Source organism: Poromitra crassiceps (genome assembly GCF_964638095.1).
Source record: "Poromitra crassiceps genome assembly, chromosome: 11".
Classification (NCBI taxonomy): Eukaryota; Metazoa; Chordata; class Actinopteri; order Beryciformes; family Melamphaidae; genus Poromitra; species Poromitra crassiceps.
Genome location: NC_139643.1, coordinates 53,362,311 through 53,385,783, shown reverse-complemented (window position 1 = coordinate 53,385,783; position 23,473 = coordinate 53,362,311). Strand labels below are relative to the sequence as shown.

General features: G+C 42.8%; 1 protein-coding gene across 1 annotated transcript in view; it reads left to right on the top strand.

Moving 5' to 3' along the window:
* sema4ab (sema domain, immunoglobulin domain (Ig), transmembrane domain (TM) and short cytoplasmic domain, (semaphorin) 4Ab) overlaps positions 1-23,473 on the top strand; it is a gene marked incomplete at both ends in the record, with an annotated part of 31,112 nt that overhangs the window by 4,886 nt on the left and 2,753 nt on the right. The window contains 12 exons of the mRNA XM_083646099.1: positions 1,308-1,468; positions 3,144-3,203; positions 3,974-4,072; positions 5,936-6,032; positions 6,541-6,663; positions 10,111-10,238; positions 11,911-12,092; positions 13,373-13,517; positions 15,209-15,398; positions 18,248-18,363; positions 18,938-19,101; positions 21,650-21,729. Of these exons, the coding sequence (XP_083502225.1) occupies positions 1,308-1,468; positions 3,144-3,203; positions 3,974-4,072; positions 5,936-6,032; positions 6,541-6,663; positions 10,111-10,238; positions 11,911-12,092; positions 13,373-13,517; positions 15,209-15,398; positions 18,248-18,363; positions 18,938-19,101; positions 21,650-21,729 (1,545 nt within the window). The remainder of the gene's footprint in view (positions 1-1,307; positions 1,469-3,143; positions 3,204-3,973; positions 4,073-5,935; positions 6,033-6,540; positions 6,664-10,110; positions 10,239-11,910; positions 12,093-13,372; positions 13,518-15,208; positions 15,399-18,247; positions 18,364-18,937; positions 19,102-21,649; positions 21,730-23,473) is intronic.

Below are 23,473 nucleotides of genomic sequence, written 5' to 3'. Positions count from 1 at the left end.
CGATGGATCTAACGACTCTTTTTTCCGATTAGTCGATTAATCTAATGATTATTTTTTAAATATACTGAGCCTAAAAAAAATTGATTGCTGACAGATGAATGTTTAAACTGGAGTAATATGCAGTTAAGATAATCACTGGCAAATAAATGTTTTTTTCATTAGTGTGGGTCAAGGAAAGTAATTGAAATGATTTAACTTACATTAATTTAAGTGACTAATGTTACGACTAACAAACACGTTCCACGTGTTGATAATCCTAATATGCGTGGCCAAGAAGATGACAGAATGACTTGGTGCTGTCTGCTGCCCATCAGGACGTGGTCCGAGTGTACATAACGTTAGGGTTACGTCATTTCCAATTTGCAGAGTTTAAAGTTACAGAGAAGCATATAGTTGGGCCTCGGTCTAAAATACTCTCACACTTTAGACGATCGTGGACAATGTTTTGTAGCGTGTCCTGACGCTTGGGAATAACAAATCTGTCTGATAGACGGGCACAGCCATTATCTTCACTACCTAACGTTAGCTGCTTCTGCTAGCGAGAACAACAACACGACTTCCGGTCAGATTTTTCCCAAAATAAAACCATTCTACTCATCCTTGCCAGGTTTGGTTTAATGTAATGCCAGCTCAGACTTTTCCTCTCCTCTGGGAAAGCCTTGTGGGACATGTATTGCAAATCAGCAGAGGCTTTTAGTAGCGTTGTTGAGAGAGGACAGCGCAAGTGGACTCTGGTCCGCCGTGTAACACGTCCAGCCAGTCGTTTGAATGCAATAAGCAACGTTCCGCACCATCAGCTAACATGGACATCGGCCGCCGCAAACGCATGCGCGATTAGTCCCACATTATAAATTCAAAATATGCGTGAATTCCCAAAAATATGGGCAATTCCTTAGATCCCGCACCAAATTTTATACGCCCTGACTATAAGTGAATTATTGAAACAGCATGTGTTTAGGAATGATTCTGGACCAAGCTTTTTGATCAATATAAGCGGTTGATCACTTTAACATGATCACTATAAGCGGATTCCACTGCATTTAGAATCAGGTGAGACTGCTGTATAACATTTCACTCTGACAATTTTTTTTTAAATGATCCTGCTATTTTCTGTTTGTGTCAGATTGAAATGTTCTATGGTCTCTCCTGATTCTAAATATAACTGAATCGCTTGGTTTGATCAAGTAAAACAAAATGAATGGAGGATGAAATCCCTGTGTGCGTATGCTGAATGCGGAAGTGGGTGTGACTTGAGCACTGTATGAAACCTGAAAGTAAAAGGTTAACAGCAGTGTTTTGTGCTGTAGGCAGTCCTGGGAGACGTCTGACCGTCTTCAGGAGTCCTGACGTGGGAAACACCTCCACCTTGCTACTGGCTGAGGACGGACACACGCTGTATGTAGGAGCCCGGGATGCTGTGCTAGCTCTGGATATCAGCCAGCAGGGGGCGATGCTAATGACGAGCAAGGTGAGAAAGATCACAATTATTGGACAAGGATGTAAAATGCTTATACAAATAGTTTTACTTTGTCAAACCAAGCAATACTGTATTTAGAATCAGGAGACACCATAGAACATTTCACTTGGACCAAAACTTGAAGGCCCTGGAAACCAAGCATAAAATCACACCACAGATACATGTGTTATTAACCACCTAGCCAAATATGAAATAGATGTGAAGTCACCAAGTATATAAAATGACTAGGGATGGGTATCGTTTTGGTGCAAAAAATAAAGACATGACATGAAAAGATGTGAAAAGATTCAACAGTTATTTTGTTATTACTAATTACAAGTTAAATTCCTAAGTTTGATTGATTGATTGATTTTATTTGGATATAAAAGACAGCAAAATCCAAGGGATGTACGTGTAAAAGTGCGGACACTTATTTCCAACATGGCATCCCTCCAACCGATCCATTCATCCCGTCTCCAACCCCGGAAGATAATTCCCCATTCATTTTCTCCTTAGACGTTTCGAAAGATCCTGCCTTAAAACTCGTTATAGGATTTTTCAAAATGTCTATGGAATGTCGATAATAGGGCTGGCACGGATTACGGATAATCCGTGACCCGTACGGATCAGCCCCCACGGTTCGGAACACGGTTCAGAACGTCAATGGTCCGCGGACCCCCCCCCCCCTTCGTTTCATTTAACGTTTAACATTAGTGTATGAGAACGCCTGCAGCGCAGCCAGACACAGACAGGCATAATCATGGCAAGCACAAGTGAGCTTCCTCATCCCTTGTCGCCGCTGTAAAGTATCTCTGAAGGCTGTGGCTAGTGGCTACTAAAGACAGCGTGACAACAAACTTATTTCAACACCTCTGAAAAAGCACAGGAATGCGATCAGCGTGTTGCGGGCTGCACAATATAACGAGAGCCACAACACACACACACACACACACGCGCGCGCACACACTTTTCACGAACACATTATCACGGGACGGTGAAATGTTGCCTTAGGACACATAACAACAAAACAACACGTGGGGCCACTGAGTAGCTTAACGTAGCATCAACGTTATATTTCCAGACTCACCTGGTCTGGTCTGTACCCGTGTCAAGTGACTGCAGGTTGTTAGCAAGCAACAGCCACGAAGTTAGGCATAGCAGTGCCACCTAAAACAGGAAGTTGGGTTGTTCTGCCTTCAGAGTAAAAGCATACATTGTGTCACTTATGAGAAAAAAATATTTTTTGAGCTGTGCAGGGCAACAAATGGTTAGAGAAGTATAATAGTATTAAAAAAATCAAATTGAAATTCTAATTTTGAGAGAAAAAATCTAATATATATTTTTGCTGATCCGAAAAATCTGTGATCCGTGGCTCAAAATCCGTCACGCGATCCGATCCGTGGGTTTTCTGATCCGTGCCAGCCCTAGTCGATAAGATGTGTTTTCTTTGGATTTGGATGTATATATTCTCTGATACCAAATCCAGCATTTTACCCAGTATCGGAGGCATTTCCAATACCACTATCGGTATGGGAACAACTCTATGAAGACATGACATGATGGTTGTATTTGCCAGTGTCTCCCTGGTCTGACATGAACCCTCCTCCTCCCCTCTCTCCTCCACTCCTATCCTCCTCTCTCCTCCCCTTCCTCTCCCTTTCTCTCTCCTCATCTCCTCTCCTCTCAGCTGGACTGGTCCCCTTCAGAGAAAGACCTAGAACAATGTTCCATGAAAGGCAAGAAAGCGGTAAGTGTTCATCAACTCATAATTTGTGCAACTCTACAATTTGATTAACACAAAAAGCCACCCCCCACCCCCTTCAAATCAGGGTATCAAAAAAGAGAATGCTATCAGTAAGTTACATCAAGCTACCATTTACATTTCCTTTCATAACCACGTGTATCAGCTAGATGCCTAAATTAACCCCAAATCAACCCATTATTTTACTTCCTGGAAATCTTTCATGGTGACCTCATGCTGCACCAGAAAGTGAAATGATGTTTTTCTAGCTGCTGCTAGCTGAAGTTTCATGTAGGAACTACCTACAGTAGCTAGCAGCTAGCAGGTTTAGTTGGAGCAAAAGAAAATAGTTCCTCCATGAAACTGGTATTTTGATTACGGTATCTTGAGTAATCGGGTCAGGATTTCTGGAAAGAGACATTGTTGTTGAGATTTTCAAATGTATTTTTGGCGCTTTGAGCACCTCAAGCTGAGTACCATCCAGTTCCATTGCATTGGAGAGAAGACACAAATCTCTGTGGCCGATAGGCTATCTCTAAAACTCAGGCAACTAACACAAAATGATCTAGATGGATAAATAGCACTACAGGATTGTGGAAAAATGTGTATTTTGTATTTTATGGTGAGCTGTCCCTTTAAACATCTGTTCTGGATCCAACAATTTTGCACTCGTTAGACACTACTTTTTAGGCTATATCGGAGTGTATTTGCCGTTTCGTTGAAATAGCTAGCCTACAGTATGTCATTTAAATTTGGTTTTCTGCCTCTCTTTCTAGACGGACTGTCCTAATTTCATCCGTGTTCTGCAGTTCCTGAATGCCACCCACATCTACGCCTGTGGAACGTTTGCCTTCAGCCCACGCTGCGCCTACATCGTAAGAGCTTCTTCACTTCAAATACAAACGCATTTAAACATCGTAAGACTTTCTTCACTTCAGATACAAACGCATTAGCCAAAGCCCCTGTTTCAACATCACTGAAGCAGTTTTGGTTTCGCTAACGTTAGCTAACCAAGCTAGCTAATGTTAGCATATCACATCTGTAGCCAGCATCTTAATTAACACATTGAGTGCCAGCGACGCCATATGGCGTCAAGAGAAATTTACCGTAGACTGCCAGCGACGCCAAATGGCGTCAATAACTCCAAATTCATATTTTGACGGGGGGGTGTCGATCTAAGCCTCTTACATCGCCTCTTACAATATGGGAGCTATTGAATGTGTCTAACCTATTTTACAGAACCCTTAGGTGGCGACAGTGCCCTCCCGATTAGACAAAGGCCAGGAGAAAAGAGAGAAGAAGTCATGAGGAACTGCAGTCAAGCCAGCCCACACCTCGGAAAGCTCAGTCATTCTAGCCCACACTCTAGCCCACACTTGTTTTGTGGTGCGTGTATATACTAGGCATTACGGTAAAAGCATGCGCAAACTGATTTCAAAATAAAAGCGCACTCCCAGAACAAATCTATACTAATTAAATGTTCTAATTTTTACATATTATAATTACAATTGCACGCTATGAGAGTTGATGTACAATTTCAAAGTAAAAGCCTACTTTTCACTGTTTTCTGAACATTCAAATGGATAGTTCAAGGAAACTGCCTGTTATTAAAAAATAATTATACTTCAGACTGATAGTACTCAACCCCAGGGTGTCATCCAGACAATTTCATAACAATCTGATGTAGCATTTCACAATAAAAGCCTTCTAAATATTGATTTTTCACTGCATTACATGTACATTTGGAGGAATATTGATAGAAAACTACCTGTTATTATTGGAGAATTCCACTTCAGACTCATAGTACCTCACCCCGGGGGTTCACCCAGAAACTTTCAGAGCAAACTGAAGTAGCATTTCAGAATAAAAGCCTTCTAACTATTCATATTTCACTGCATCACATGTACATTTGGAGGAATATTGATAGAAAACTACCTGTTATTATTGAACCATTCCACTTCAGACTCATAGTACTCCACCCCGGGGGGTCACCCAGAAAATTTCATAACAATCTGATGTAGCATTTCAGAATAAAAGCCTTCTAACTATTCATATTTCACTGCATCACATGTACATTTGGAGGAATATTGATAGAAAACTACCTGTTATTATTGAACCATTCCACTTCAGACTCATAGTACTCCACCCCGGGGGGTCACCCAGAAAATTTCATAACAATCTGATGTAGCATTTCAGAATAAAAGCCTTCTAACTATTCATATTTCACTGCATCACATGTACATTTGGAGGAATATTGATAGAAAACTACCTGTTATTATTGAACCATTCCACTTCAGACTCATAGTACTCCACCCCGGGGGGTCACCCAGAAAATTTCATAACAATCTGATGTAGCATTTCAGAATAAAAGCCTTCTAACTATTCATATTTCACTGCATCACATGTACATTTGGAGGAATATTGATAGCTACATCACGATGTCACATGACTGTTGAGATGTCACATGACTGTTGAGCTGTATTATCACGATGTCACATGACTGTTGAGCTGTATTATCAGTCAGAGGTCCAACAGCTCCACTGCTTCAGTAGAAGCCTCCCAATATATCTACTCTAAATACAAGTTGAATACTGCAGCAGTTGATACCTTTTGAGATAGAATTCTGCATTTCAAATGGCCTCATTCACAAAACTTTCCACAGTCCTGGTATGCCGAGCTGAGGTTTGTCTTTCAGTCTTCAGTTGGACATCAGTTTGGTTCTTCTCTTGTCCCTCCAGAACTCAGAGACGTTGATGATGACGAGCCTGAAGCCAGAGGAAGGAAGAGGTCGCTGCCCGTATGACCCTTACCAACGCAACACCGCCATCACTGTGGGTAAGGCCAGGCCTAGCCAATCACAGCACATCCAATCAAACCACAGCACTCAAACCACAGCCAATCACACCACAGCCACTCAAACCACAACCAATCACACCACGTGTGTGTGTGTGTGTGTGTGTGTGTGCGCACGTGCGTGCGTGTGTTTTCAGATGCAGAGCTGTATACGGGGACAGTAGCAGACTACATGTGTGTGTGTGTGTGTGTGTGTGTGTGTGTGTGTGTGTGTGTTTTCAGATGCAGAGCTGTATACGGGGACAGTAGCAGACTACATGTGTGTGTGTGTGTGTGTGTGTGTGTTTTCAGATGCAGAGCTGTATACGGGGACAGTAGCAGACTACATGTGTGTGTGTGTGTGTGTGTGTGTGTGTGTGTGTTTTCAGATGCAGAGTTGTATACAGGGACAGTAGTAGACTACATGTGTGTGTGTGTGTGTGTTTTCAGATGCAGAGTTGTATACAGGGACAGTAGGAGACTACATGTGTGTGTGTATGTGTGTTTTCAGATGGAGAGCTGTATACGGGGACAGTAGCAGACTACCGGGGGAACCGGCCGGTGATTTCGCGTCACCTCAGTGAGGGCTCCCATGTTGACCTGAAGCTGGATGACACCTTAGGGTGGCTTGAGGGTGAGCATCATGTCTCAACTCATCTCTCAAGACAGATGTTCCATCTGCATGAAAATCTGTTGACACGGTCCAAGAAAATCGGGGATAATATCGCTCCTAATAATAGCGTGAGCATTAACACTTTCAGTGCCACGGCCCTTGGGCAAAAGGTTGCTTGCTGTGCCACATAGGCCGCAATGCATTTTAAAACAGTCATATAATTTCTTTAATAATTACTATGTAAACACTGAACACGCACAAATAACGATGAGACTCTCTTCTATCACCTGCAAAAAAAAGTTTATTGATCCCATTTTCCGTTCTTTAGTTATGAGCCGGAGAAGATAGCTTGATTGAACGAAAAAAAGAGCTTTTTTTCTACGAGCTGAGATAATGAGCCTTTTGTGAAATTAAACATTTCAAGCACATCACTGACTCTGAAGCTAATTTTCTGATGTAGTCACACCTCAAAAATAATTTCCTTCAATAAAACAGTGAAGGCAAGGGAATTTTGTTTGGAAGAATAATATTTTTAGCTGAAACCAGCAGCGCTGGCGCCTGCATGCGCTGCTGGTTGCAGCTTCTTGCTGATCTTTTGCTGCTGGTGGGCATCGGATATTCTGGCTTGCGTTTGCCAACCCTGTCCTGCTGTCTGGGTCTGTGTTGTGTACTTGGCTCTGCGTGCCCACCTCCCCCCCTCCTCCTCCCCCCCCCCCCCCCCCCGTTGTGGGAGTGTCTCTCTGCTCTGCTGTTTTCTCGTTTTCTCTGCCTGTGCTCAGCACTGAAAAAGTCTGCTAGATCCTGCTTTTTTACAGCCGCGTGTACCAGCTCCCATGCTTCGAGTTGAGAATAATAACAAATCCACGGCTGATCATGTGTTGCAGCGGACACGGAGGCTGTTGCAGCGGACATCGAGGTGCTCAATTGTGATAGCAGATTGGCTGCTGCAGGGGCACAGCTAAACGTTGCTTCAATGAAGCCGCTGCATACGGACGGATGCGATGCGATTTCCTTCCCCCCAATGACTTCTTCTGTGTGTTTCACTCCACGTTCTCTCATCTGGAGAGCGCTGTCGCCACCTAAGGGTTCTGTAAAATAGGTTAGACACATTCAATACCTCTGAATATTGTAAGAGGCGATGTAAGAGGCATAGATCGACACCCCCCCGTCAAAAAAAAAAAATCGAGTTATGACGCCATTTGGCGTCGCTGGCACTGTACGGTAAATTTCTAATGACGCCATATGGCGTCGCTGGCACTGAATGTGTTAAAATGATCACAAGGGGCGTGGCTGGGCGAGTTCTTCAAGTATACATTCAGGCAATGTCATTCATTCATTCATTGATTGGATTTATATAGTGCCTTTCTAGACACTCAAAGCGCTTCACATATCAGGGGAGGGAGGGGGAGGGAACTCAACTCATCCACCACCGATGTGTAGCAGCACCCACGATGCACGGCAGCCAGTTTGCACCAGAACGCTCACCACACATCAGCATCACGGTGGAGAGTTGAGGACTGAATGTGCCAATTAAGTCATGAGGGATGATTAGGTGGCCATGATTGAAGGAAGGCCTGTGTGGGAATTTAGCCAGGGCACCGAGGTTACACCCCTCACGGCACCCAGGGCACCGGGGTTACACCCCTCAGGGCACCGGGGGTACACCGGGGGTACACCGATAGGATCTTTAATGACCACAGAGAGTCAGGACCTCGGTTTAACGTCTCATCCGAAGGATGGTGCTCACTCACAGAGATTATTCATCAGATCAGATTATTCATCAGACCATTGGGACCAGAGGGGAAGAGCACCTCCTACTGGTAGATAGATAGATAGATAGATTTTTATTTCTGTGTCATGCACCATATTCAAGGTGCCCAGCCCGTCTGGGCTTACAAGACAAAATCATTCAAGTTCAACAATACAAACAAATCAACAAACAAGCTACAAAACGCTCAAACATAAACAAGACAGAGTTATATATTCAGATGAACAGCTTCTCCATTCTGAGTTTCCAAGCCTTCCCAATAAACCTGGCCAAACTGAAGACTTCATCTCTGAACAACCATTCCAACTTCGCATCATCTCCTGACCAAAATAGTTCCGGTTTCTTATTTTGCATTAACTGAAATAGAGACAATCTTGGTTCCTCATATATGGTCCTCCAACACCACTTCCAGCACCAGTCTCCCATCCAAGGAGTATCCTGCTTAGCTTACCAAGGAAAGCCAGTAATGTAATGCAGGAGCCACTGGTGCTGTGTCGACGTCATAGGGTCAGCGTGGGGGAAATCCTCCCGTTTTCCCCCACAACCACACACACATTACCGGAAGTAACGTAACCGACTAACTATTGAAACAAGATGGCCCCCACACGTCGGAAAAATATATATATTATTTTTATTGTTTTATCGATGGAAAAAGGTCAAGCTTACTTTATTTGTACCCGTAGGTTGATTTGGTTGCAGGGAGAGTCACACATTTTAAAAGACATAAGACAGTAGACAGACAATAAACAGACATAAAAGTGCCAAGTGCTCATAGTTACAATCACCACATTAGAAAAGGCAACAAAAAGATAAAAAATAAGTCAACATGGAGGCCCAGAGGGACCTGCCAGGTACTTTACCCTCACATCCTTCCTACAGGACAGAGACACATCCAACAACAGGAATCAATACAATTGACGTGTAATGTCACCATGACTTGTTCCTCTGAATAAACAAAGCTGTTTCTAGAGCACTTGTGTGCTGATGTGTGGCGAGCGTTCTGGCACAAACTGGCTGCCGTGCATCACCCAGGTGGGTGCTGCTACACATCGCTGGTGGATGAGTTGAGTTCCCTCCCCCTCCCTCCCCTGATATGTGAAGCGCTTTCAGTGTCTAGAAAGGCGCTATATAAATCCCATCAATTATTATTATTATCACGGTAGCCTACTTCTCGATACTGACTACTGGTATGAGTACTACAATCTCTAATATCTATTTTATATTGCTGTGTAAACAACACATTTCCCGTTCAAACAACTTTATTCAAGTTTCTTGCCAAAAACTAGTTTTTAAAAGATTACATTTGAACACATCATGATCCTGATACCCAACTGCCATCCGCCTCTTCAACCAGACCCGAAAGCCCCCCACAAATAAGGACTTTACCCCCCATTACTGTAACAGCAATTTAAAAAAATCACATTTACACTTCAAAAATCATAAAAGTAGTCTCGATTTCTGAAAATTATTTTGCTGAACATTTAAACTAAAATCCCCAAACAAAAATCCCATTGACTTTGAGATGAGGGAACCGGAAGTGCTAACATCCAGGGCTTAGGACTCATTCCTGCGGTACTCTATTTCTTGTCATTGTAATTGGAAGTTGCATATTACAGCTTTAATTATACTGTTGCATTATTTCAAAATCATTTGGTCGTATTCTCATCAAATCAAATCTTTGACACATCTTTCTTCTTTAGATCCGACTTTCATCAGCTCCAGTTTCATCCCCAATGACGAGAAAATCTATTTCTTCTTCAGCGAAGTGGGCAGAGAATATGACTTCATTGACAAATTTATTGTGTCTCGCATTGCTCAGATCTGCACGGTAAGAGTGAATGTATAACTTTATAGGTTTTATATGTTTTTGTTTTATACAGCGGTATCTCTCTTGATCAGCCCTGGCCTAGCAAAATTACTGTATGAGCTATAGGTTTTGATCAGCCTTTGGCTAGCAAAATGCCTGTATGGGCTACGTGAAACTGGCAATTAGGGCTGGGTATTGCCACTGATTTCCTGATTCGATACAATTCCGAGGTCCACAAGGTCCCAATTCAATTTCCGATTCGATATCGATATTTCAGTTATAATACCAATTTTGCTTGGATATGAAAGAGATTATCAAAGATCTATTGCTTTAAATTGTACAATGAACCCTCTAACCTGGTGCATTATTAAAAATATTAATGTTTACAAGATCTCTTTGCGCTAAGAACCAAACCATGCAAGTCTAACAGGGTTAAAACTTTAAGCATCCACAGGAAAAGGCATTATATTTAAAGATCAATATATATATTTTTTATTTTCAATTTTTATAGAACAATATACGAACAAGACAAACAGGCTCAGACATAGGAAAAGAAAGAAAAGGGGGGGGACATAAATCAACATTTGACATAGAGACAGTTGGCATGTGTGGGAACGCCCACAAAATGTTATACGGCTGGCGTGCGAGTGGGGTAAAACCGCCCATATATCTCAATGGGCTGACTGACCAAAGGAAGGTGCTGCGGCTCTACACTACAGGTTTGGGGATTCTAGAGCAGAACACAAGACGTCTGTTCAGATGTGCGTTTACTGCGGGGGTTAAATCCCTGATCGTGTCTGCCTGGGCTGGGCTAGCAGCTAAATTCTAACTTTGCTGAATGGATAGAACAGGAGATTTACCCCACCCTGACCACGCCCCCAGCCAGGCTGAGCCAGCTAACCCAGCGTCTATGATGAGACATCACCTCAACCTATTGCAATGTGGTGCTATCGGCCGCATGAGGTGCTTATGTGTTTGTAAAAGACAATATGCATGAGATCCCACGCAAGATGGTCCATGAGATACCAGCTGGGCGAGCCATCCGTCTCCCCTAACCTCAGTCACTGGTCATTCTTAACCTCGTTGAAGTCGAGGGTCCCAGATAGCCGAGAACCTTCCAAGCGAGTTGGTTCTCAGGGACCTGAGTCTCTCCATCTGCACAACAGAGATCATGTCCATCAGCCACATCTGAAAAGAAGGTGAAGAGGACGACTTCCATTCCTTCAGAATGAGTCTTTTGGCGACAGTTGTCCCCAGTGTCAGAGATTGTTGCACATCAGCTCAGCTCAGTTTGCCTTAGCCCTGTGATGGGCCGTGGGCATTCCTTTCGATGGCAGCCTTTCTTGCAGATTCCAGATCTCCTCTCCAGTCTCTGATGTTGTCTTCTGTCTTCCTTCTCCCCCGTCGTCCTTTCGCGCACACCTCTCCCTCTAGTGTTGCCAGCACTAGGCTGTCGCCTCGTCTTTTCCAGTGGTCATGTTTTCTCAGCTTCCTCTTCTTTACTTCCTCCAGCATTCCTTGCTCTACAGTTATTGTTGCACATAAAAGATCAATATTGGGATTCATGAATCAATATCAGTTCCTTCAAATGAATATCGATTCAATATCGATATATCATCTTTTTTTAACCAAGCCCTACTGGCCATTTGAAGTGTTGTGTTGTTGACTTGGCTTGTTTGTCTTATTTTCTCAGAGTGATGTTGGAGGCCAGCGGACGCTGCAGCGGCGGTGGACCACGTTTGCCAAAGCTCAGCTGTTGTGCCAGGCTGACAATGAGCTGCCATATAACGTCCTCCAGGACATTGTCACCCTCCCACCACCAGAGGGAGCCCCTGCCCATGACACCCTCTTTTATGGCATCTTCACCTCTCAGTGGTCAGTACCTTAAAAGGGCACTAAAGTCGTTTATGACTATCTATTGATAGTTGTAGGTTGTGTCTGATTCTCAAGTGAACAAGCTATATCGGTGGCATTTCTAGGTAGGAAGTTGTAATTAGACTGTCTGAAACTAGTTTGATACATAAGTTTACTGAATTTGCAACCTTTCTAGGTACCTGTTTTTGGCCAATTTTCGAGGAACCATACCATGGTACCTTTGTTTTGTTAGGATATCCCATGATATACCTTGCGACCCTTCCAATCAATGAAGAAGAACGAAGCGAGCCCGAGCGAGCCCCAAATGGCGACGCCCACAAAGCAGACCGCATCAGAAAAAAGTGAAACATTGGCTAAATAACAAACATCTGTCACATTTTTTTCGTTTTTATTCTAGAATAGTCAATAACGTCAACCTTTAGTGCAGTCAGATGTTTGTACAGTGTCAGGAAAGTCACTTTTGAACATTAGTAGGAAGCATCTTACCTGACGGTGTTCTGGACAGCAGCCGCTAGTTAGGTTGCTAATATAACTAACGTTAGAGAAAACAGCCATCAGCCATGCCATTTTATACTAATTTATTGCCAAATGCTTTGGGTGGGATTCAATTTGATCAAGCTTGGTCAGAAAAAATCTGTCTATTCAATGGAAACAGCACCAGTGCGACCTGTCGCGTGCAATGCTACCTTCAATCATGAGGATGTATGAAACGAGTTATTTTTAAGTCACCTATATTAAAATTAGATACCTAATTAATCGAGTATCTAGTTAGGTAGCTAGGTGATAGGAGCTCACTTGAGTTACAGACAGACAATAGAGTTACTGCCTTCACAGTGCAGCTAAAATAGGCTTGTGAAAGTGAGAGGACACTTTTTAAAATGATTAGTCTATTTTGTGCATTTAAACATTAATTTAAATAATTTAAGATGCATAACGAAAATATTCATTCTAAACATGATGTTGACTTTATGTTATATTTAGAATTAGGAGAGACTATAGAACATTTCACTTGGACCAAAACTTTAAAAAAAATGCGGATAAAAAAATAAATATTTTGTTTTTAAGTTTTGGTCTTAGTGAAATGTTCTATGGTCTCTCCTGATTGTAAATATAGCTGAATCACTTGGTTTGACCAAGTACATTTTTTTAAGCATTTTACTAAATGTCTATGGAAAAAAGAATGGCAGATGAAATCTCTTTGTTCATACGCCTAACCTGGACGCCTAACCTGGACCAGGGCTCTATGGCCTTTAATATCTTTGTTGTTTGTTTTCCACCAGGTCGGTGAACTCCGGCCGTTCAGCCGTTTGTTCGTTCCACCTGAGCAACATCAAATCCGTTTTCTCCGGAAACTACAAGGTCCTGAACCGGGACACGTTACGCTGGAGCACTCGGGTTCAAGAGAAGGTGGCCAATCCAGGAGAGGTAAATGGTCTGCCCGAACTCATTTGAAAATGTGGGCTTCTTTTGCTCATTTGGGTCCTTCGAAAAGCGAGGCAAAGTTAATAATAATAATAATTGTTATGAAGATTATGGTGGATGTAGTTTGGGGCCTCAACCACTTGGGGGCACTGCCGCGGACTCAGCGGAACAGTTGATTGCCAGTTTCGTGATAGCCAATCGGAGGATGCATGATAGAAGTGTGATCGGGGCATGGTGCAGTCTTGCCGTTTTGTCTGTTCGGGGGTCCAGAGAAATAACCACACAAACACATACACGTACCACAAACAAACAAATTCATACTGCAATAAAGAGCAGTAAATTGATCCACTGTGTCAAGAATTATTATTTCCATCAAGTCTTGGGGGAACTCAGAAGTGCATTCTGACAGGTGCACACTTTGCGATTATAAATAAGAGAAGCCAGCCTGTAATTAAGCCTTCGCAACAATAATAATAAATAATAATAATAATAATAATAATACATTTTGTTTGCCGTACAGTGCATACGAGAGACATAACATCCTAAAATATCATCCTCAGATAAAAACAACAAGCATGGCAAACACCAGCATAGATCAAATAAGACGAGCGTAGATAAAAGACAGGAGATACAAGGCAGGCATACAACATAGATTGAGTGCTGTATATATTATGATTAAAGTGAGTAGGCCAGTTTGAACAGGTGGGTTTTGAGGTGTGAGATGATTGTGATTATGGTGTCAGACTGTCAGATGTGTGGGGGCAGGGAGTTCCAGAGTCTGGGTGCGGTGCAGCTGAAGGCCCTAGCATGCACCCATGGTACTGAGGCGGGAGGTGGGAGTCCAGCTGAGGAAGAGCGCAGTGTTGGGTTTGGTTGCATGCCCCATTACCAACTGGTTTCACAGCAGGAGATTGTACCTGAAATGAAACCTTTTGCATGGGGGAATCAAAATTGCAATTCAGGGACGGGCAGTCAGGCAGATATTTCTGCATGTCTAAATGAGAGTGATTATAGTGCTATATATATATTATATTATATATTATAATATAATTATAGGTTGGAGAGTGGACCTCTGAGTTGGTCTGTTTCTGAAATGAGCATGATGTCTGAAAATGCTAATGACTTCCTCCAACTGGCATGAAGACTGACAGATGTGTATTATTACATGTAGGAGACACGACTAGTTTGACGTTTTTATTTATTCTTATTGACACATGACCAAAACCTTACGCTATCTTCAACCAAATTGTTTTAGTTGCCTAAACCTAAACCTTAAAAAAGGGGGGCCACAGTGGTAGCATTCTCACCTTGCACAGCAAGAAGGTCCTACGTTAAATTTTCACAGCTTCTGAGGCATGTGCAAAGTTTCGCAACTTTCCGAGCACGTTAAGGCCCTCAAAAATGTGTTTGGGTAGAATAATAATAATAATAGTAATAGTAATAATAATAATAATCCGTATAAAAACAATAGGGCCTTCGCACCACTCGGGCCCTAAGAATTCTGGTCTCTGCCAGCATTGCGGGTGGTTACTATGGTCGAACAAACTGACTAATGTCATATTATGCAACACCATTTGGATCTCACCTGCAATTACCGCTGATCACCGTAGGTGTCACCAGAGAGAATGAAATGGAAATCTTTGAGAGTATCACTTGAAGTAAAGAATGTGTGTAATTTTCCCATCTCTGTCCAGTGTGGCCTCCACAATGCCTCGGACAACGCTCTCCGCTTTGTGAAAGAGAGCTTCTTGGCAGACGACAACGTGCGGACGGTGGGCAGAAGCCTAACGCTGGTGTCTCCAGACCAGTCTTACAGCCGTCTGACCGCTCAGCGCATCCGAGCCGCTAACAACAGAGACTACACCGTGCTGTTCCTGCTCACAGGTAGGGATGGTACCCATCCGATCCAATATCGGTATCGAGTGCCGATACTGACGTAATTCACGGATCAGATTTTGCCAATCCACATGCCGTGAGTGCCGATCCAATTTACATGGCTCGCGCTGAACAATGAGCCCAAGTAACATGAGGCCTCCGTTCCAGAAATTCCATTCCACAGTTTGCATCGCGCTAGCCTATAGCAGGCGAGCAGCACTGTGGCTGGCTAGTGGTTACGCAGCCATCCAACCACCAGAGATCTGAGGTAGGACAGCTGTAGCTAACGTCACCTAATGGTCCCTCTCCTCACAAAAAGTGCTGCAGGTAGCGCTTTCTCTATGCAAAAATGCAAACGTTATGTGTGAACAGCCCCATACACAGCAGATTACCCCTGCTCCGTCATTACCATAGTAATAGATATTCGAAATTAACTGCTTAACATAGCCAAACTTGGGTTAAGCGTGTGTTTCCACACTTTAGATAATAGCGCTATATAAATGCAGTCCATTTACCATTTTATTATATTTAAATGTACACACCGCCTTAGTCATTGGTATGTTTTAACTTACAAAGCCATAGGCAAAATTCCTACCTACTTGTCGTCTCTTTTAAGCATGAAATGTGGGAATTACAATCTCTGTTCTCATGACACTGCGATTTTCTGTTCCCAAAGCCTGAACTGAACTAGAGAAGAACACTTTGAGCTTTTCTGCACCCACTGCATCGAACAATCTACAGTCTGATCTGAAACTTCACAGCTTAGTAACGCTGAACGCTTTTAAAGCTATGGTGAAATCTATTGAAAACAGACTGTCTGTGTGCAAATGTTTTATCTGATCATTTTAATGGCATTCAAATGTATGTGTTTATCTGATTTATGTTGACACTTTGTGTTGCTGCTGTTCTTGGCCAGATCTCCTTTGTAAAAGAGATCTTTGATCTCAATGGGACAAACCTAAAACACAAGCAAGAAACAATGAAATGGAGAAGAACAGTGTTAATAATGACAATAAAGTAATAACAACAACTGTGGAAGTAGACTATCATGATCACAGAGTCCAACTGACAATATAGACAGTAGGCTACTCTGTAGGCCTACAGAGACTTCAGGAGAAGAGTCTGAGCAGGTTAACCCTAACCCTACATAAGCCTACAGAGGCTTCAGGAGAACATAGGACCTATGGTTAACCCTAACCCTACATAAGCCTACAGAGGCTTCAGGAGAAGAGTCTGAGCAGGTTAACCCTAACCCTACATAAGCAGGCTTCAGGAGAAGAGTCTGAGCAGGTTAACCCTAACCCTACATAAGCCTACAGAGGCTTCAGGAGAAGAGTCTGAGCAGGTTAACCCTAACCCTACATAAGCCTACAGAGGCTTCAGGAGAAGAGTCTGAGCAGGTTAACCCTAACCCTACATAAGCATACAGAGGCTTCAGCAGAAGAGTCTGAGCAGGTTAACCCTAACCCTACATAAGCCTACAGAGGCTTCAGGAGAAGAGTCTGAGCAGGTTAACCCTAACCCTACATAAGCAGGTTAGGGTTAGAGACACAGGCTCAGATTGTTGTTGTAAAAGAGAGAGAAGTGTGTCTGCACCGTTTCAAAAAGATTCTGCTCACATGCTCTCAGGCAAAAACACAGTCTGTTGAATTGTGTTGAGACACACATGCACATGCACGCACGCGCACGCACGCACACACACACACACACACACACACACACACACACACACACACACACACACACACCAGCCAAGCTGTCCATTTAGAACCACAAACAGCTGAGGACCTCCAACATGGCTGCCAGAGGTTATGTTATGTCACCTGCAAGCCCTGTAGTGTCCACACACACAAACACACACACACACACACACACACACACACACACACACACACACACACACACACACACACACACACACGCGTTTTAACGAGTTAGCATGTAAAAGCAGTACCAAGGGCCTGCTATAGTAATCCCAACATCACAAATCTCTACAACACACACACACACACACACACACACACACACACACTACTGCTAAAGATGTGAATGTTGCCCATACTCTAGCCTATGGCTCCCTCTTGTGGACAGATTAAATCTAGCATGATAGCCGATGCGAGCCACACTGCTCAAGTTCACTTTGTCTTGATGACCCAACACTAGGGATGTCACAAACGTCCCACAATATATCGCGATATCAAAATGTGACAATATGTATCGACGATACAATACAACGATACAATATGTATCGTTGTATCGTTTCATCTTGAGATGAAATCTCTTATCGCAAGAAAAAGAAGCTGAACGTGGTGGCACTGATCTGCATCTGATTGCATGCTCGCTCTCCTTTTCATTGCTTTGTTTGAACAGACGAGGGACGTTACAGACACGGAGGATGAAAATGGTGAAATTAAGTCAAGTCAAGTCAAATTTTATTTATATAGCACCTTTCATACACAAAGGCAATTCAAGGTGCTTTACAAAAAATAATCGAAAAAACAAGCAGCAAAGCAATGCACATATAAAAAAAAATTACTCAAATTAGTGTGGAGGATGCCCCCTCAACTTACAAATCGATCGCAAAAAAATATTGTTAAAGTATCGTATCGTTATCGTGAACCCAATATCGTGTATCGTATCATATCGTGAACTGAGTGTATCGTGACACCCCTACCCAACACACAGCAGAGAGGGGGACAGGGTCAGACTACACAAACGAAAAGAAAAGGGATCGGGGTGAGTTTAGGTTGGACACATTGTTTGAACACAACTTTTGACTAAATCGATGTCTGTTTGGACAGGATTCTGTCACTTTTCTCTCGACATTGCAAACACGCTTTTTGTTTTCTTGCTTTCAGAATCAGGATACCTCCACAAAGTGGTGCTGCTGGAGAACGGGGCGCACATCATCGAGGAGGTGCAGGTCTTTGAACAACCTCAGCCTGTTAAGAACCTGCAGATTTCCATATCCAAGGTATGCTCTCAATAACTCTATTTTAAATGTTTGACACATGACATACTTTTGTGCTACACCCTAAAATCACAGTCTGACTTGCCTTCATTGGGCCCGTAAATATTGTAGACCTAAGCCAACATTACCAGTGGAAGTGGTTTAAATAATGAAAGACAAAATATTTTCTAAAGATTTTTAAGAGAAGTCTGGTTATTTTCAACCTGGGCCAACCTATGGTAGAGCTTTCGTTTTCCACTGTCCAACACACACACACACACACACACACACACACACACACACACACACACACACACACACACACACACACACCTTCAATTTTTTTTAACATTCACAAAAAGCAAGCACTAGGGTTAGGGTAACCCTAACCCTATATATATATGATATATATATATATATATATATATATACCGTATATATATATATATATATATATATCATATATATATATATGATATATATGATAATATCCAGGTCTTCTGGACTCATTCCTGCAGTACTCTGTTGTCAATGCATCTTTTTAATGAATGCCACCTTGCAGTGATGTTGACATGGTGTTGGCTTGCTCCCCCTACAGGGCATGGTGTTTGTGGGCACGTCGGAGGGTGTGGTGAGGGTTGCCACAGCCAACTGCTCTTTCTACTGGAGCTGTGCCCAGTGCGTTTTGGCCCGGGACCCCTTCTGTGGCTGGGACCCCGCTGGCAAGGCCTGTGTGCCAGCCGCCAACCTCCAGGACGGCCTGTGAGACTCATAGCATGTCATCTTACTCTCATTTACCCAGCAGCATACAGAATGAACTATAAATAATTACTGTTACTGTACTTAAAGCTGCATTCAGCCATGTTTTTTGTGTTCAAATAAGTGTTAAATGGCTCTATGTTCTGACAGCAATCACTCAAATAGAGCGTTTGGTCAGTAACTTGAAACCCTCAACACCCCACTGTCCTCTATCTCTCTCCTGTAGTCCTGCAGGCTGGGCGGATGTATCTCTTGTCCTCTATCTCTCTCCTGTAGTCCTGCAGGCTGGGCGGATGTATCTCTTGTCCTCTATCTCTCTCCTGTAGTCCTGCAGGCTGGGCGGACGTATCTCTTGTCCTCTATCTCAGGGTGGACGTATCTCCTGTCCTCTATCTCTCTCCTGTAGTCCTGTAGAACGCTCATCCATAAGAGACTTGAGACTTGACTTGGACTTGTGACTAAAGACATGAGACTTGATTTGGACTCTAGCTAAAAGACTTGAGACTTGACTTGGACTTGTGACTAAAGTCTTAACACGTTGAGTGCCATAGCCGAGATATCTCGTCTTACATAATCCAACGGTTAAGTGCCATAGACGAGCTATCTCGTCTTACATAAACATTTTTTTTTTTTGACGGTGGGACATCAATCAACCCCTTTTACGTCTTCTATATCACTATCGGAGGAAGAGAATGTGTATAATCTATTTTACCGACCACTAAGTGGCGACAGTTCTCTCCAGACAGAGACAGAGAGAAAGCCACAGCCACGGGACCCGTGGACCAAAAGCAGCCGCCTCCCGCGGAAATGGCTTGGCGATTTTACAGTCAGAAACGAACGAGCCTCATTCTCATACTGTAGGCGGGGACGCTTCGCGCTGCTGCGGTGGGGGGTTCCAGAAATGGACTGGGTGAGCAGCATAAAGCCTAGAGTCGCACGGGGCTTCATCGGGGCTATCAAACCCAAGAGACAGTGAGACCTCAGACCAGAGAGAGAGAGAGAGAGAGAGAGAGAGAGAGAGAGAGAGAGAGAGAGAGAGAGAGAGAGAGAGAGAGAGAGAGGAGAGAGAGAGAGAGAGAGAGAGAGAGAGAGAGAGAGCGCACAGAGTGGGAGACAAGGGCACCCATAATCACAGGCACGTGAGGTGGTTCTAAAAATCCATTTATCTCCAAACTCTCTGAAAATCTCTGAAACCATGCTGTACTCAACGGCTAATATCTACATAACTACTAACTCTGCAAACTAACTCTTTTAGACAGAGAAAGCACACATTCTATTAGTTATTTTTAGATGATTGGTGTTCACGAATTCTTAACAGAAAATAATCCTCGGCTCTTGTAAAATGAGCCAGAATCCTAAAAAAAAAACCTGGCACAACTTACCTACAGGATTGAAAAAATGGCTGGCACTCAATGTGTTAAAGACGAGACTTGATTTGGACTATAGCTAAAATACTTGAGACTTGACTTGGACTTGTGACTAAAGACTTGAGACTTGATTTGGACTATAGCTAAAAGACTTGAGACTTGACTTGGACTTGCAAAAAATGACGTGAGCATCTCTGTCAGTGCCCAGCCTTGACCCATTGCTGCGCAGCAGCTATAATTTTGTATTTGAGTTCTCCCTTGGAAGTGATTTTTTTATAGATGGGCCATTGTATTTAAAATATAATTACTAGAAAATTATAAAAGTTGAAATTCTGAAAAGTAATAAACATAGGATGAGATCTGAAGGTACTTCAAAGATTTAACAAAAAACAAAAGGAAAAATAATTTTCTACCGTTTATTGTTATTCGGCATGTACCGTAAATTCCGGACTATAACTTTTTCCCCGTTTTTTGGCCTTTTTTGGCCCCTGCGGCTTATAGTCCGGTGCGGCTTATCTATGGATTTTTTCCAAAAAAAAAAAAAAAAAAATCTCTCTTTTTTAGCACTCTTTCTAACTATAAATCCACTTCTGTTTTAATTTCCTCTCTTGCCCTCTTTTCACCACACCGCGGACACTGTGTGCACTGTAAAAAAAAACACAGGTGGTGTTGTGTTATGTTGTTTTGTTGAAATGTTAATAAATGGGAGCTTCCTCAAACAGCCATCTCTTTCCCGACAATCCCCTCTGTGCATGAACCCTTACATATGGTAATTAAACATTAAAACACAAAAAAAAAAAAAAAAAAATACCATTAAAACACCCGCGGCTTATAGTCCGGTGCGGCTTATATATGTAACAAACAGGCAATTTTGCAGGTGCGGCTTATACTCCGGTGCGGCTTATAGTGCGGAATTTACGGTAATTGACCAATTAAAACAAATTGTGAAAAAAGAATAACTTTTATTGCCACAATATGCAATATTACATATTAGGAATTTGTCTTAGTGTAAGTATAAGTATGGCAAGTACACCATACAACTACCAGATACAATCCCACATAAAAAAACACAACTATCCCTTTGAGTAAAGAATGTGTGTACTTTTCCCAACTTTATATCTGTGTTCAGTATACTGACGGTACTTACCACCCCCCCCCCCCCCCCCCCCCCCCTTCCTCCACAGAGGCCAGGATGTGGACAGAGGAAATGTTTTAGAGGCCTGCAACACTGCTCCACTAAGCCCCAGGGCCAGATTGCCCACAGGTCAGTACCATGCTTCATAATGCTTCATAATGCACTTTGTACATGTCACCTTCATCTGGAATGTGCACATCATAGCATTTGTCACTGTATCAACGGTGCACAAAAAGGTGTCTGTCATGCACACTCAGTGTTGGGGAGGGTTACTTTTCAAATGTATTGCACTACATATTACTGAATACATACCCTAAAATGTAATCTGTGACATATTCCATTAGATTACTCAAATTAAGGAACGTGTTCTAAATACTTTGCATCATATGCTATAGTTTATCTTGCCGTTTTCTAAGCAAAATGTGACGGTGTCCTTGAAAAATAGCGTCAGGGAGGATCTTGTTTTGGTGGAACCAAATGTCTAAATCCCTGCAAAAGAAAACACCACATAAAACATTCAAGACTATGTTGCGCATGTAAAACTTGTCTTGTCATGTTCAGTGTGTAGGTTGTTAGCTCGCAGGTTGTTAAAACTTGTCTTGTCATGTTCAGTGTGTAGGTTGTTAGCTCGCAGGTTGTTAAAACTTGTCTTGTCATGTTCAGTGTGTAGGTTGTAGGGTTAGGGTTAGGTTGTTGTTAGGTTGTTAGCTCGCAGCTTGTTGTTGTTTCATGTAGCAACACGTACTTTGAAAACACAGCGATAGTGGAAATGGATGCACCAATGACAGAGCAGACTAATAAAGCACTGAAACTCTCCACATCTATCTATATATCAATGTGGACTCTGTCTGTTTCTCTGTGGCCACAGCTGTGCCATTTTACATGCGAATGGGCTGAAACTCAGGGGGTGTAAAGAGCACCTGTGCGGGTGACCTGACGGAGCCAGATTTTTTAATTAGGGCAGATTAATTGGCCTAAGACTGATTGCCCTCTGAGGCTATCAGTGATGATGTCATCAGTGATAATGTCATCAGTGATGTCATACATAGGCACTGTAACATCATTGTGACATCACTGATGATGTCATCAGTGACACACACACACACACGAGAGAGAAACTGGGGAGAGGGAGAGACATGTGCGCATGCCAATAGGGTGTAAGTCCGGTTCTCTACCAACTGAGCTAACCATGCATTGGATGGCTCGGTAGAGCCATAGGAACTGTAGAGCCGGAGACCAAGTATTATAGTTTTGAAGGTATATTCACCCCAAATACTACTTTCTGTCCAAGTATAGTTTTGAAGGTTTTGTGAGCTGTAGTCTGTAAAGAGGGTTTTGTGAGCTGTAGTCTGTAAAGAGGGTTTTGTGAGCTGTAGTCTGTATAGAGGGTTTTGTGAGCTGTAGTCTGTAAAGAGGGTTTTGTGAGCTGTAGTCTGTAAAGAGGGTTTTGTGAGCTGTAGTCTGTATTAGAGGTCTTCACGGGTCTACTCGGACCCTAGGACCCGGGACCCGTTCCGAGACCCGTACGGGTCCGGGTCCATATTTCTTATGGTCAATTAAGGTCCCCACGGGTCCGGGTCTATTTATCGTTATGTGTAATAAGAGTGGATCCGAGAAGACCCGTGATCAGCGCTGATCTGAGAGAAACGCATCAAAACAGCGCACGTGAGGCTTGTTGTCACAAACTGCAAGTAAATCCATAGAGAAAATAAGTAGCAAAGAGCGTTCCCATCTGCAACGAAAATTACATTACTTCCTCGTTTACATAAAGCGCATGTATTGTGAGCGCATGGGTACACATGCGTCTCAGGCAAACAAGGAAGTGATTTTCGTTGCAGAGAGGTAACCCTCTTGGAACCACTCTTGCTGGTTC